The sequence below is a fragment of the Somniosus microcephalus genome, chromosome 3, assembly GCF_052327205.1.
Source record: "Somniosus microcephalus isolate GS21.2 chromosome 3, FLI_Smic_1.0, whole genome shotgun sequence".
Lineage (NCBI taxonomy): Eukaryota > Metazoa > Chordata > Chondrichthyes > Squaliformes > Somniosidae > Somniosus > Somniosus microcephalus.
Window position 1 is genome coordinate 92,034,969 of NC_140989.1, and position 15,261 is coordinate 92,050,229.

A 15,261-nucleotide genomic window follows, 5' to 3' on the forward strand; every position below is an offset into this window, starting at 1 on the left:
TCCGGTGTGCAGGTGAGTAATGGGTGCATGTGTGCAGAGGTAAGTGTGTGAGGTGTGTGTAAAGTGTTTTAATAAGTTTTACTTACCTTTACTTCTTCCTGCAGGCTTCTTCCCTTCAGGTCTCGGGAGTCCCTCAGCTCACCGGCACAGAAAGCAGAATGGACGCTGAACTGTCAAAAGCTGCAGCCTTCTGCTTTCTGGTCAGGAAGGCTTTCTAATTGAGTCTTGAGTAAAGACAACTTAGAAGACAGATTGTCAGTGTTTGACAGCTTCACAGAGCTGTCAAACGATGACATTTCATCTGTCAAAAGCTCTTGACAGATGAAACGGCACTCGCTGACGTCACCTGTAACTGGCTTTCCCTTAATTGGCCTGCTAAGCCCGCTGGGTGGGCTTAACAAGGTCAATCAAGGGAAAATAGCGTGGGTTGGCCACAAGTCGATGGAGGCGGGACTAAAACCCAACAAGTGGGAGTCCCGCCTCCAAAAGCTCCCCATTGACAAAATCCAACCCAGAGAGTTTGGGTGCGCTATTTGACTGCAAGAGGCATCACAGCCAAACCCAAACCTGCCTTCACCTGACGTATGCACTCTCACACACAACCACCCACTACCCCCTTCATGTCTCCCTCAGCCTTGACCTAAGCCCCCCTTCCCCACTGCTGCCCTGAATTAACCCAACAAACTGTTGGCTCCTCGAGTCCTGCAGTGCAAAAGCAGGTTTCCAGCTACGAGCAGGAATTGGCTTTAAGTTGCTTAATGGTTTTCATTATACTTTATTGTAGAAACAAAGATAGAACTTATATTTATATACCGCCTTTCATATCCTCAGGACTTTCCAAAGCCAATGAAATAAGTACAATGTAGTCACTGTTGTAATGTAAGCAAACAAAACAGCCAGTTCACCAACAGCAATGAGACAAATGACCAGATAGTCTGTTTTAGCAATGATTGAGGGATAAATGTAGACCAGGACCACAAGCAATTTAAAGCTGGTTCCCATTCACGTCTAGAAATAAGCTTTTACCGTGAAGAGGCGAAATATTTTGCACCTGCCATATGTGGTTGGAATTCCCAAAACTTTGAGAAAGCCTTTATTATTAAAAGTAGAAACAGCATATATAGTATAGTACAAGCACCAGTTGAGCGTTAAGTAACAGTCTTCCCCAGCAAAATTGTGGGGAAACCCTATTCCAATTTTTAAAACCTTCTGGGGAGGAAAAGGATATAAACCTATATTTAAGAAGGGAGATAGAACATGTCCAGGGAACTACAGACCAGTCAGCTTAACATTGGAAAAATAATGGAATCCCTACTAAAGGAGAAAATAGAAGAACATCTAGAAACCAAAAATATAATAAATGAAAAATCAGCATGGATTTCAAAAGGGAAAGTCTTGCTTGACCAATCTCACTGAATTTTTTTGAAGAGGTAACAGAGGGTAGACAAGGGTAAGGTAGTAGATGTAATTTATCTAGATTTTCAAAAGGCCTTTGATAAGGTACCATATAATAGACTAATGAATAAGGTCAGAGAATACAGAGTCAGGGGACAAGTAGTAGAATGGATAGCTAGCTGGCTTCAAGACAGAAAGCAAAGAGTAGGGGTAATTCAGAGTGGCAGAAGGTAGGAAGTGGTGTTCCACAAGGATCAGTGCTGGGACCACTGTTGTTCACAACTTATATTAACGATTTAGACATTGGAATCAAAAACACAATTTCTAAATTTGCGGATGACACCAAATTGGGGGAGGGGATAGTCAATACTGAGGAGGACTGCAACGAATTACAGGAAGACATTAATAAACTTGCAGAATGGGTATATAATTGGCAAATGAATTTCAACACAGATAAATGTGAGCTATTACATTTTGGTAGGAAGAATAGGGAGGTCACGAGTTTGGGTGGGGTAGAGGAGCAAAGGGATCTAAGTACAAATACACAAATCACTAAACGTAGCGACACAGGTTAACAAGACCATAAAAAAAAAACAAGCACCAGGGTTTATTTCTATAGGGCTAGAATTGAAAAGTACTGAAGTTATGCTAAACTTGTATTAAACCTTGGTTAGACCACACTTGGAGTACTGCGTACAATTCTAGTCGCCATATTATAAAAAGGATATAGAGGCACAGAAGAGGGTGCAGAGAAGATTTACAAGGAGGGTATCAGAAATGCAGGGGTATATCTATCAGGAAAGGATTAACAGGCTAAGTCTTTTTTCTCTTGAGTGTGTCCTAATTATGGTCTTTAAAATTATGAAAGGTTTTGATAGAGTAGGTAGAGAGAGAGTGTTTCCACTTATGGGGAAGAGCATAACTAGAGGCCATCAATATAAGATAGTCACCAAGAAATCCAATAGGGAATTCAGAAGAAACTTCTTTACCTAGAGAGTGGTGAGAATGTGGAACTCACTACCACAGGGAGTGGTTGAAGCAAATAGTATAGATGCATTTAAGGGGAGGTTAGATAAGCATATATGAGGGAGAAGGGAATAGAGGGCTATGCTGATAGAGTTAGATGAGGAAAGACGAGAGGAGGCTCGAGTGGATCATAAATGGACTAGTTGGGCCAAATGGCCTGTTTCTGTGCTGTATATCCTATGTAATCCTATGACGGCTTACACCCCGTTCTCATTCTGTGGCTTTCCTCCTTCCAGTGGGAACTAGCATGAACCAGTCTTTGCTATTTTCAGATGCTGACTGGCCTGTTGGGCATTTCCTGTTGCTCTACCATAATAAACTTGAAAAAAAAAATTGAAAGTTTGTGGGGAAAGGGGCAAAGGACACGGGAATGGGACTAAGTGGATAGCTCTTTCAAAGAGTCAGTGAGAGCACAGTGGCCAGTTTCCGTGCTGTAAAATTCTATATAATTGCATAAAGCTTATAAGCATTGGGCCAGAAATTCCAGAACGGGGCTTGCAGCGCGTGCAAGCCCCGTATTTGCACTTACCCCGCACTCCTGCCGATCAGCTCCAGGGACGCCTGCACTTGCAGAAACTGAAAGAAGAATCCCGGGCAGCGTATGACATCACGCCGCCCAGGAGTGCAGCCAGCGCGGAGCCAGGAGCGTGCAGTGTAAGTGAGACACGCCCCTTGAGGTCTCAGTTTCACTGGACACGCCCCCAATGTTTCTGTCAAGCTGCTTTGCTTTTTTACATGCAAAGCAGCAGTTTAAATAGGTTTTTGGAAGTTTTTTGAAGATTTTGGTAACTTTTATAAACTTTTTTAAATGTTTACATTATTTTGAGTAATCTGAAGTAGTTTTAAAGAGAATTAAAGCAATTTAAAGACTTTTAAAAGCCCTAAAAGAATTTTTTTAATTCCATTTATTTATTTAGCAATGTCGTCGTCATACGTGTCTTCACACTGTTCCCTTTGGGGAACTGTATGAAGTGGTGGAAGGATTTATGGCCGTGATTAACGCTCATTCCGTGACCGTAACCATCTTTGAACCAGCCATTAGGGCGGTTAGTCCTATGGCGGGAGGGTTTTACGGGCTCCCACAAGCTATACAAGGAGGGGGGGCCACCCACACCCACAAATATCCCACTGGATGTCAACCCAGAATTTAGAGCCGGAGCTCCGACTCCACTTGCCGGGACTGTCTGGAGCAGGGTTCGAAACCCTACCCTGATCTGGCCCAGCGGCGGGGATCCTACCGCTATGACAAAGGCCCAATCCGATTAGCAACGTGAAATGGCAGCATAGGGCTCCAGTCACGGAGGGAAAAGGCGCAGGAAACGTATGGGTGTCACCTTTTGTGCGGAGTGGGCCTTTTGCGTAGCAGTAAGCATCCCTGCCGCTGGGCCAGAAGGAGTAGGGTTTTGAACCCCACTCCAGACAGTCCCGGCAAGTGGAGTCGGAGCTCCAACTTTAAAGTCTGGGTGGACATCCAGCGGGATACTTGCGCCCGTGGGTGTTGGTGGCCACCCCCCCCCCCCTCAGATGGGTTGTGGGAGCCCGTAAAACCCTCCCGCCATAGGACTAACCACCCTAATGGCTGGTTCAAAGATGTTCACGGTCATGGAATGAGCGTTAATCACGGCCATAAATCCTTCCACCACTTCATACAGTTCCCCAAAGGGAACAGTGTGAGGATACGTCCGATGATGACCTCTTGCGCAATGCACCTCCTTGGACCCTCAGTCGCAGATGCGAGGGGGTAAGTCGTGCAATTGTTAAATTTTTTATTTTATTGACGTGTAAAATGTTGGCCCAATAATTCCCTTCCAACTGCGCTAGTACGGTCGGGGTACTTACGCATCTGGCCGGATGAAATGCCGGTTTTCAGCATGCACAGTGCATGTGGGGAAAACCGGCATTTCCTGTCCTCTGAACGAAGGGGTTCAGAGGCAGAACGCGTGCGACTGCACATGCAGCGCGTGCGCAGTATAATTCGCCGCTTTCATTAATGCTTTCAGTGAGGTCCAGTCATTACAACTTACACATGAAAAAAGCATGGGTACAGTTGCTACAGAGGCTGCGGAGGAAGATATTTCTTATCGTGGAGCTTCTGAAAGTATGTATGTCTGTATATATTCCTTTGCGTGTTATGTATATATTCCTTTATTTATGTGTATGAATGTATTATTTAATTATGACTTTCAGAGAAAGTAACTTATTGGAAAATCATAATTAAAAACATATTCATACACATTAGTAAAGGAATATAAAACATACATACATATACGTAAAGGAATATATGTGGACATACATACATAACTCATTCCATTCACACAGCCACAATTGCTCCTTCTACCTACCGTTCTGAAAACACTTTATATAAAAAAAAAATTTAAAAAAATTTAACTTTTAAACTTACTTAAAATTTCTTAAAATAACTTCCCTCCCTTTCCCAAACAAAAATATTGCATTTCAAAAGCTCCACGATAAAATATATCTTCCTCCGCAGCCAATGAACAACTTTACACTTGCTTTTTTCAAGTGTAACTTCTAAGGACTTAACCTCACGGATTTCATGAATGAAATCCACGAAGTTCACTGCGCAAGCGCTGCCTGTGCAGTCGCACGCGCTCGAGGTCTGGAAATGCCGGCGTTCCCCGCATGCGCTGTTCATGCTGAACGCCGGCATTTCCAACGGCCAGAAGCGTGAGTAAGCCGACCGTACTCACGCTTCTGGCCTGGAATTTCTGGCCCATTATATTTTTAGAGTCTTCTCTAGAGCTTTTCTTAAAGCTTTAACTTGTTTTTAAGGAAACAAAAGCTTGCTGCTGTCACTTATTAAATGAACTTACCTCAGGAAGATCATTTCTCTCTTGCAAAACAGATGAACAGTCCACCAAAGGCACAAGAGTAGAAAACGTGGCTATAAACTGGAATGTGATCTATGGAAATAAAATATTGTTTTAAAAAGCACAAGTTTAATTTAAAAAACCAAATACAAACCAAAAATAGAACTGTTATCGATATATATTTATATTATTTATGATAATTTCTCGAAAAGCAAAGGTAAAAAAAGGAAGACAGCTATGTTGGGCTATTTTTCTTTTGCCATTTTGGAGAATACAGTTGGACAAATACGATAACCACTAGTATCCATAAATGACAAGAAAATGACTTTCTCACCTGTATTGGCACAGTTGCCTCAATGGTATTTCTTTTTTGGAACTGGAATTCATCAAAACCCAACCAGTTTACAGCACAATTAATTCAATTTTGGCACTAACAAACCTTTTATACACCCATTGCCACAAGTTAAATACCTGTAACCTTTAGCTTCATTTTAATTTCCAATTTCAAGTAACTACGACAGAATAATACAATCCCTTCTATGGAGTGCAGATTTGTCCTCCGGTAGCTCCTCCTGGCTCCACATTAAAGCAAGGTAAAAAAGAAAAATTACCTGCAGCCTCTAACTTAAGGACCGCTGTAGAGCCTGAAAAAGTAGTCGGAGCTGGCAACAATGAGAATGGGTCCAGGACTAGGGGCAGGTGCCATGACCGCCTGAAAAAAAGGCCTGGGCACTTGTGCAAATTGTGTGCAGCCTTTCTACTGCTAAATTTGTCATTACACCAATTTTACGCTCATAAATGGGCCACAACGATATTGAATTTAGACCCTAATAAACGGTGAGAATTCAAGCCACTGGGATTCAGTCGGAGTTGTATTTAATTTCCAGGATTGACATCCAGCACCAGAAAGGATGCGAATCCCTGCTCTGATGAAGAGTAACCAACCACAGATAGACCCATTAATACATTAATTACTGAATTAGACTTTTCTGCACAAGAGCCCGTCAAGTCTCCATCATGCCACACTTCTACAAAGGAAACCATGAGAGGAAACATTCTCCACAACTTTTCCAATCTGTGTGAAGGGGGGGGAATCCACTGCCCCTTCGAAAGGTGCTGGCTCATGGATGCGGTTCCATGGGTGCTGGTCATCCTCTGGTAGCTCGCCCAAGTCACCATTCTTTATGTTTGAATCTAGGCAATGAGTATGGGAAGGTTCACAGAAAGTCCAATCCACTCCTCACGCAACCTCTGCACAGATACACCTTCCATCTAGGGTCACTGAATAGCAATCAGAAGTGGAACTGATTTTTTTCCTCACCAGCCAAAAAAAAGGAAAGCTCAAATGGCAAACTACATCCCCAGCCAGTAGCATAGATTCCTGGAATTAGTTATCTCCAGATTGTCTCTCAGAACCGTCCAGATTCTCTGTCCCAATTGCTTTAAATATAGCTGCTCCCGGAGGAACATGATCTTTTTACATTATATAAAAGACCAAGAGTACTCCTCCTTTCTTTCTTCTTTAAGCACGGAATACCAATGCAGCTTCATTGTCATAAAGTTGCATAATAGCAGGGTATGGAAACAATTCATTAATTTTTCATTTTTTAAATAAAATGTATAATCTCCAATTGTTATAGAAAAATTACATTTAATGATTTTAAAATCTAGATTTTAGTAAAGTTTAAGAATAAAACTATCTTTGAATGTGTTTACTTTCATTCCACATATATCTATCCACACAGCTAAGAATGGAGTACTGATGTACCATGCACTTGCTGAAATCATTTGGGTCCACACCAGGTAGAGCTCTCATTAACAGAGGTAGCATGTGTGTTGGGCCTTCAGGAAACCATCTCCCTCCAGAGACCAGACTGCGAGCAACTCCTATCACACAGCTTAGGGTTGCTGTAAGTTGGTGAGGTTCTGTCAAAGTCTGTAATGCAGGATATGTTCTAAAGATCAAGAAATAAACAGAACAGAGATTATATTTAAAAGCTGGATATCAAAAATAACATGAAACTAAATTTTGTGAGACTATAATGATAATACAAAGAAAATAAGTTAATCTATCGCAACTAAAGATACCAAATTATGACAAATTCCACCCTCTGTCTCTCTTTCCATCAAGCTTTAGGGCTGGTTCTTCTTTACATCCCAGCTAATACGGAGAACTCATTGCATGGAGAGATTACACAGCACAACCCTGTTTTATACCAACTGTAGCAGAGTACATTTATACACCAAGATGCTACACCATTTGGCTGTTTTAAAAGCAAATAATTTTAACAAGTTTCAAAATGAATTCTATTTAAGATATATTCTAAGTCAATATAAACCATTATTTTCAAAAATCACTAACAATAGTTCCACATATGTTATGCGAGTAATGTCAACTGTTGCTATCGTAAAAAAGAAAAGCCTTATTTATGACTTACTTTTCAAGTACTGGTGGGATGACAAGCTCTGGGCGCATCAGAGCAAGGTTTTGAAGGGCCTGAGCAGCCTCCAGACTTCCAGTCTTACTGAACATAGCAAGCACTACAGGCTGTTTGATGCTTTCCACAAAATCAGTAACGTCCTGGTCAGTCAGTTTGTGGCTGTCCGGTATGGTGTTTAGCCAGGTTGTCTTTTTGTACCGTTCTCTGTGGAGTCTTCTCACAACACTAGCAGGCAACCGTTGTAACAACTTCATCAGTTTCATCTGTTTAAAAAAAAGTCAATTACTAATCCATTAATTGAGGGGGAAGGAAAGAGGACAGGAAATGCAAATGAATGATGAAGAATTATGACAAAATAGTTTTAATTAAAATATACCCAAGCCAGTCAAATGTAACTCTTGTCAGGACATCCAAAAAGTTAAATTGGCAACATCCAGAGATGACCATAGCCTGGAGTTAGAAGCATTTTTTTGTGTGCAAAGGTTTAAAATATGGAATGCATTCAGTAGCCACTGAATCCAAGTCAATCACAACACAGAATAGGGAATTATATAAACACAAAGGCCTAGAAATTGGGTTGAGGCGCCAAAGTGGCGCCAAGTTCGCCTGGGCGCTGATTTTTGCGCAGCGTTCGGAGCATTAACGAACGTCAGAAATTCAGTTTCAGCGCCCCTAGAGGGAGACGGGGCGAGGCTCGAGGCGCTCCGCGTCCCTCTTAGGGCACTGAAACTGAATATCGCAGCGCTACGTGCCGCAGCGCCACACGCTGCGACACTGCAGGCCTTCCTCCCATTGTTAAGGGGGAGGGGCCTGCAACAGCGCGATCCCCGATGCCGGCAATGCCACGGGGGGGGGTGGTCAGGAGGCCGGGGACGGAGGTGCTGGCAGGCGGCCGCCCCGCACCTCCACCTTAACTTGCGCCACTGCCAGCACAGCAAGGCCCCGTGAACCGGGCGCGGGTAGCGAACGGCGCCACAGCGGCGTTCGCTACCAAATATCGCGATTGGGGCGCTGCGCACACCGATGACGTCATCGGTGGCGGCGCAGCGCAACAGGCTAACGCCACCATTAGCGCCCCCGCTGAATATCACGGGAGGTGCGGCCAGTGGCGCTACAGCCACTGACTGCCCTCTTTAGGTGCTAATAGGTGGCGCTACATACCCAATTTCTCCCCCAAAGTATTAAAAGGGTAGAAGGGGAAAATGGGGAAATGAAGGTGGAATTGATAACTCTGATGGAGCTTGCACTAATATAGGCACAATGGGCTAAATGACTTCCTTCCATGCTGAAATCTTTATGATTTTATTTATGATCCTGGTATCCAAAGCTAAACATCCAAGATATTATGTGTAATTTCCTACCAGGGATTTCATTGCTAACAAAAACATGTAGAACATGGACAATATGGAGGAAAAAGAAATCCAAGTATCAGGGAATGCTAAAACATCAGTAGCAGTGAGATGCAAGTGTCCTCATTGCATCTAAACCGTGGCTTTCAAACTTTTCACTATGGGGGGGGACCCCCCTGCAAACACTGATACACGCCCAAGGATTCCCTATCCTAACTTTGGAAAGGCAGTATTAACTAGACAAAGGAAAATAGTATACAACAGAAACAACATCTAGTCAACAAACACAGAAAAACAGAAATATGGTGATCTTGGGAAACTCTGAAATTTCCTTGCAGAACCCCAAAGGTTGTAATTTGAAAACCTAGAATCAAGAGAGTGTGCGGGGGGGGGGGGGGGGGGAAGAAAAACAGGAACACATTTTAAGCAGTTATTGTTTTTCTAATTGGAAGAAAACTAATCTTTATCCCTCACAGTCCATTTCTTTTTAAAGTGTTAATTCATTTACAGTTAATATTCTTTTTTAATGGTTAGATTATGTCCCAAATTTTACAACAACCAGTAAGGTTTAACGTTAAGGGCCAAACAAAGCTCTGAATAATTTATCTAGTTGGAAAAGTTAGAGTATATCAAATTACTGGTTATGTGCAGAGCATTTATTTCCATTTTGTATACTAATTAACTCACTTATCATTTCATGTAGATTTTGAGAGAAATATTATGCAAACATACAAATATCTCTGATATGCTCCATCTACAACATTCAATACCAAATATTTCCAGCTATAATGCAATATGGGCATATAGGTTACTTAAGCCTGCAAAAGTCATTGCAGCAATCAAGTTATTTCCTGGTAGGGAAGTGCATACCAAGCACAGAAATGTCATTGCTGCTTACTGCTAATGCAAACATGTAAATCCAGACAGGAATTAACTTCAAACAATAACCTGAAAAATCCAATCAAGACTTAGCATTTTTTCTGCCCCACCTGCAAGTTATTGGTGTTTAAAAAGAGGAAAAATTAGATGTAGAATTTTAATTCAGGGTGAAGCAGAAATAATTAAGTATTGACTAATATTTAGGTGGACTTGGTCAATGATGTTTCAAGCTACTGATCTTGTTACATATAAACATACAAGAGTCAAGGAGAGTTCTTTTACTGTTCAGAGTTCAGTTACTGTACTTGAGATTACAACACATCCTTCGAGTCATGTATTAGGAATAGTTTGCACATTTAATACGAATGGGATAGTACAGGAAGCCAAGAACATCCACTCAAATAAGTAAACAACTGAACAGACAACATTTTGCCTCTCATGATTGCATTATTATTTCTTTACACAGATGGCAATAAAAATCAGAAGTACTTACCAACCATCTCCCGTTATTAGAAGGATGGTAGAATGATGCAATGCTGTTAAAAAATCCACTCAGATGCTTCTGTGCTAGTTTACTGGGACCACCCTATCAAATGAAAAAAATTAGAAGTTGTTATTCAATTTGAACTACACAGTAATGTCCAAACCACACCAAAATAAGTGTATCTTACACAGTAAAAATTCAAAGTGGAAGTTGTTTGCAGATAAATTTTTCTCCATATTAAGAGTTTGCTTTCTCCAGCATTTAAATATGCTTTATTAAAACTAACAAATTCACAATGGAAAATTATTTAAAATTCTAATGCTATAACATAGTGTAACTGCCTTGAAACTCCCTCACAATCAGTGAATTTTGAAATCACATAAATGACAATGTTGTGCAACTTCACTAATTTCTCTTTCACCACTGAAACTTTCATCCATGCCTTACGAACATTTAAAAACGACAGGAAAAGATCAGCTGATCCATCAAGCTTATCCCATATTGTCATGATGTAACTTAAGATCTGCAACTCTTTCCATCATGTGACTCAACCATAGGAACAGGAGTAAGCCACTCAGCCCCTCTCGCCTGTTCCACCATTCAATTAGGTCATGGCAGATCTGTAGCTCAACTTCATTTACCTGCCTTCAATTCACATCCATTCATACCTGTACCTAATAAAGAAAGAACTTGCATTTATATAGTGCCTTTCATGACCTTAGAGCATCCCAAAGCACTTTACAGCCAATTAAGTGCTTTTAAAATATATTCACTGTTGAATGTGGGGAATCGTAGCAAACAATTTGTGCACTGCAAGATCCCCAAAACAACACTGATGATCAGATAATCTGTTTTAGTGATGTTGGTTGAAGGTTAAATATTGGCCAGGACACCAGGGAGAACTCCCCTGCTCTTCTTCGAATAGTGCCATGGGATCTTTTACATCCATCTGAGGGGACCTTGGTTTAACATCTCATCCAAAAGATGTCTCCTCCGACAGTGAAGCATCCCCCATCGATCTCAGTCTTGAAAATTTGAATTGACCCAGCAATCACAGCCTTTTGGTGGTGATAATTCCAGATTTCTACTACCCTTCATGTGAAAAATGCGACATGATTTCACTCCTAATGGCCTAGCTCTAATGATAAGATTATGCCGCCTTGTTCTGGATTCCCCCACCAGAGGAAATAGCTTCTCTGTATCTATTCGATCAATTTCTTTTATAACTTTAAACCTCTCAATTAGATCACCCTCAACCTTCTAATCTCAAAGGAACACAAGCCTCGTTTATGCAAGCTGTTCTGATAATTTAACCTTTAAGCCCTGGTTTCATTCTGGTGAATTGGCACTGTACATCTTCCAAAGCTAATGTATAGCTCCTGAGGTGGGGTGTCCAAAACTTGACACTAGTTCTCATCTTGTTCTCTGAAATGCCTCAAGATGTTTCTCTATGTTAGAGGCAATATGTAGATGCAAGTTGTTGCATCAGAAATAATCTTATGTCTTTACCATCAGGGACTATTCTAAGAGCTTGCTGATCAGAGCAGTAAGAATTATGGACGCCATCTTTTTTAAATAGTTAACACTGTTTGTATATTGTGTAACTTTAGGTATTATACCGTATTAGTACCTCACCTACCTTTGTGCTTCTGAGTTTTTTTTTTACTAATAAATCTGGACAGCTTGTTTAAGCCTGCATGAAGTAGTCTCTTGGCATGTTATTTTCCTATTTTCTGAAGTAACAGGAGAAAATGGTGGGCATCCCGCACATTCTTTAGTAAATTATTTACTGACAAATCGTGTTAATTGTTATATCTAGACGTTGGTAACTCATATACAGCCAAGAGTAAGAGTAAGAGACTTGTTCTCCTTATGGAAACTGTCATCTAGCTGTTTGTGAATCTTGATTTCCAAGATTCCAAGCTGTGCAATCAAATCCCACCATTTCAGAGGGATTTCTGTAACTATCAATGGGCAAGTGCTGCTGAAAAAAGTTTCTAAATAATGAGCACAATAGAGCAGTGCAGACTAATAAAATTAACGCTGAATAATTAACATGTCCTTCCTTCCATTCACAAATGCATTCTACATAACTATGATACTACCCCAGCATGTTTGATTGGACAATTATACTGAGACATTGAATAACATTTACAAACAGATTTTCTTCAGCACAAGAATGAATTTAAATAAAATACTTAAATTTGTTCACTAGCATTGACCATGAGATCAGTAAAATGTAAAGACACTTCCTATGAATAGTATAAGATCCATAATTAAATACTAACCAGCATGGAAGTCATCCAAACCACTACATGGCCAATTTCATATGCGCTAGATAAATATTTGGAAATTAAAACTTGGCTGCTTCCTACTGGCAGATTTAAGCTTCTCAGAAATCTGGTAAAAATCTGCAAAATATAAAGTATTCAATAACCAATGTTATATTAAACAATATAACTTTCTGTTAATTAGTTTTACTTAAGGTAGCAAACCATATAAACAACCAAAATGTAGAATTAAAATTGTGGCAGCATCTTTTCTCCTGATAGATGTTTGGATCACTGATGATGAACGAAGAAACAACTGAACACTATTATTGATGCAAAAAGGTTTCGACACAATCACTACTTTCAATGGTTGTGGTGGTTGAAGGACAATCACAACCCCAGGACATTGCTGCAGGATTTCCTCAGGGCAGTGTCCTAGGCCCAACCATCTTCAGCTGCTTCGTCAATGACCTTCCCTCCAACATAAGGTCAGAAATGGGGATGTTCGCTGATAATTGCACAGTGCCATCCACAACTCCTCAGATAATGAAGCAGTCCATGCCCGCATGCAACAAGACCTGGACGACGTTCAGGCTTGGGCTGATAAGTGGCAACATTCACGCCACAGAAGTGCCAGGCAATGACTATCTCCAACAAGCGAGAGTCTAACCAAGTGTAATACTCTCCACTTGCCTGGATGAGTGTAGCTCCAACAACACTAGAAGTTCGACACCATCCAGGACAAAGCAGCCCACTTGATTAGCACCCCATCCACCACCTTAAACATTCACTCCCTCCACCACCGGCATACCGTGGCTGCAGTGTGTACTATCTACAAGATGCAATACAGCAACTCGCCAAGGCTTCTTCGGCAGCACCTCCCAACTAGAAGGACAAGGGCAGCAGGCGCATGGGAACACCACCACCTCCAAATTCCCCTCCAAGTCACATACCATCCTGACTTAGAAGTATATCGCCGATCCTTCATCATCGCTGGGTCAAAATCCTGGAACTCCGTACCTAACAGCACTGTGGGTGTACCTTCACCACACAGACTGCAGCGGTTCACCACCATCTTCTCAAGGGCAATTAGGGATGGGTAATAAATGCTGGCCTTGCCAGCGACGACCACATCCCATAAACAATTTTTTTTTTTTTTTTTTTAATAAATCAAAACGTCAAGCTATAAACAACTAGCTTCTATATTGAAAATAAATGATGCAATTTACCTTTGGAATGTATTCATCCCAATCTATGTACCCAATGTTATCCGTAGCCAAACGAGCAAATAGGTTTACCAAATTCTGTCAATAGCAGAAAAGAAATGTTTAAGTTCCACTGCATTAATCTCACTAACAAGCATATCTCAATTTAGAAACTTCCTTAAAATAGTTGAAAAATCGCTAGTTACTGGAAACTACACACAAGAATTACTGCACTCAGAAACCCTAATTTGGTACTTTTAAACATTTAAGCAAAAAAAAACAAATTCAATTCTCATAAAATAAATTTAAAAACTTTTTTAAACCATCAATCCATCCATTATTGCACAGGATGATCCCCAAAAATTCTTCCCACCAACATTCTCCATTAAATGGTTTCATAAATTAAAATGCATCTGCAACAATCTAAATCTTTAACTCTTATGAGTGAAAAGTATGAACAAAAAATGAGCAGTCACACTATAATTTATATACTGTGTGCTTTAGTTATTTCCAACTTGCATTTATATAGCACTATTAGCATAGAGAAATGTCTCAAAGCGCTTCACAGAGGCATAATCAAAATAATGGACACTAAGCCAAAGGAGGAGATATTGGGAGGGGTCAAGAGGTGTGTCTTAAAGAAGGAGATGGAGAAACTTAGCGAGAGAATTCCAGAGCACGAGACCAAGACGGCTAAAGCAATGGCAACCAATGGAGTGGCCAGACGAGGGGGTACACAAAAGGCAAAAGTTGGAGGAATGCAGAAGTCTTAGAGGGCTGTAGGGCTGGAGAAAATTACAGAGACAGGAAGGGATGAGGCCATAGAGGGATTTGAATATAATTTCGAAAATTTAAAATTGAGGCTTTTTGAGGACCAGGAACCAATGTAGGTTAGCAGAAATGGGTGTGCACCTTACTGCAGGATAGGATACAGACAGTAAAGTTTTAGATGAGCTGAAGCTCATCGAGAGTGGAGGATGAAAGGTCGAACAAGAGGGCATTGGAATAGTCAAGTCTAGAGGTGACAAAGGCATGGATGAGGGCTTCAGCAGCAGATGGGATGAGACAGAGGTGGACAAAGTTACGGAGATGAAAGTAGGAGGTCTTTGTGATGGAGAGAATCATAGAAAGTTACAGCACGGAAGGAGGCCATTTCGGCCCATTGTGTCCGCGCTGGCCAACAAAGAGCTATCCAGCCTAATCCCACTTCCCAGCTCTTGGTCCATAGCCCTGCAGGTTAGAGCATCCCAAGTGCACATCCAAGTACTTTTTAAATGTGGTTAGGGTTCCTGCCTCTACCACCCTTTCAGGCACTGAGTTCCAGACCCCCACAACCCTCAAATCCCCTCTAAACCTTCCCCCAATTACTTTAAATCTGTGC

General features: G+C 41.2%; 1 protein-coding gene across 2 annotated transcripts in view; it reads right to left on the minus strand.

The window, feature by feature from the left end:
- LOC147121204 (proteasome activator complex subunit 4-like) overlaps positions 1-15,261 on the minus strand; it is a 187,606-nt gene that overhangs the window by 127,067 nt on the left and 45,278 nt on the right. For both annotated transcript variants that reach the window (XM_085981336.1, XM_085981335.1), the window contains 6 exons: positions 13,905-13,979; positions 12,694-12,816; positions 10,415-10,507; positions 7,691-7,956; positions 7,021-7,207; positions 5,256-5,345 (listed from right to left, as the gene is read on the minus strand). In XM_085981336.1, the coding sequence (XP_085837462.1) occupies positions 5,256-5,345; positions 7,021-7,207; positions 7,691-7,956; positions 10,415-10,507; positions 12,694-12,816; positions 13,905-13,979 (834 nt within the window). The remainder of the gene's footprint in view (positions 1-5,255; positions 5,346-7,020; positions 7,208-7,690; positions 7,957-10,414; positions 10,508-12,693; positions 12,817-13,904; positions 13,980-15,261) is intronic.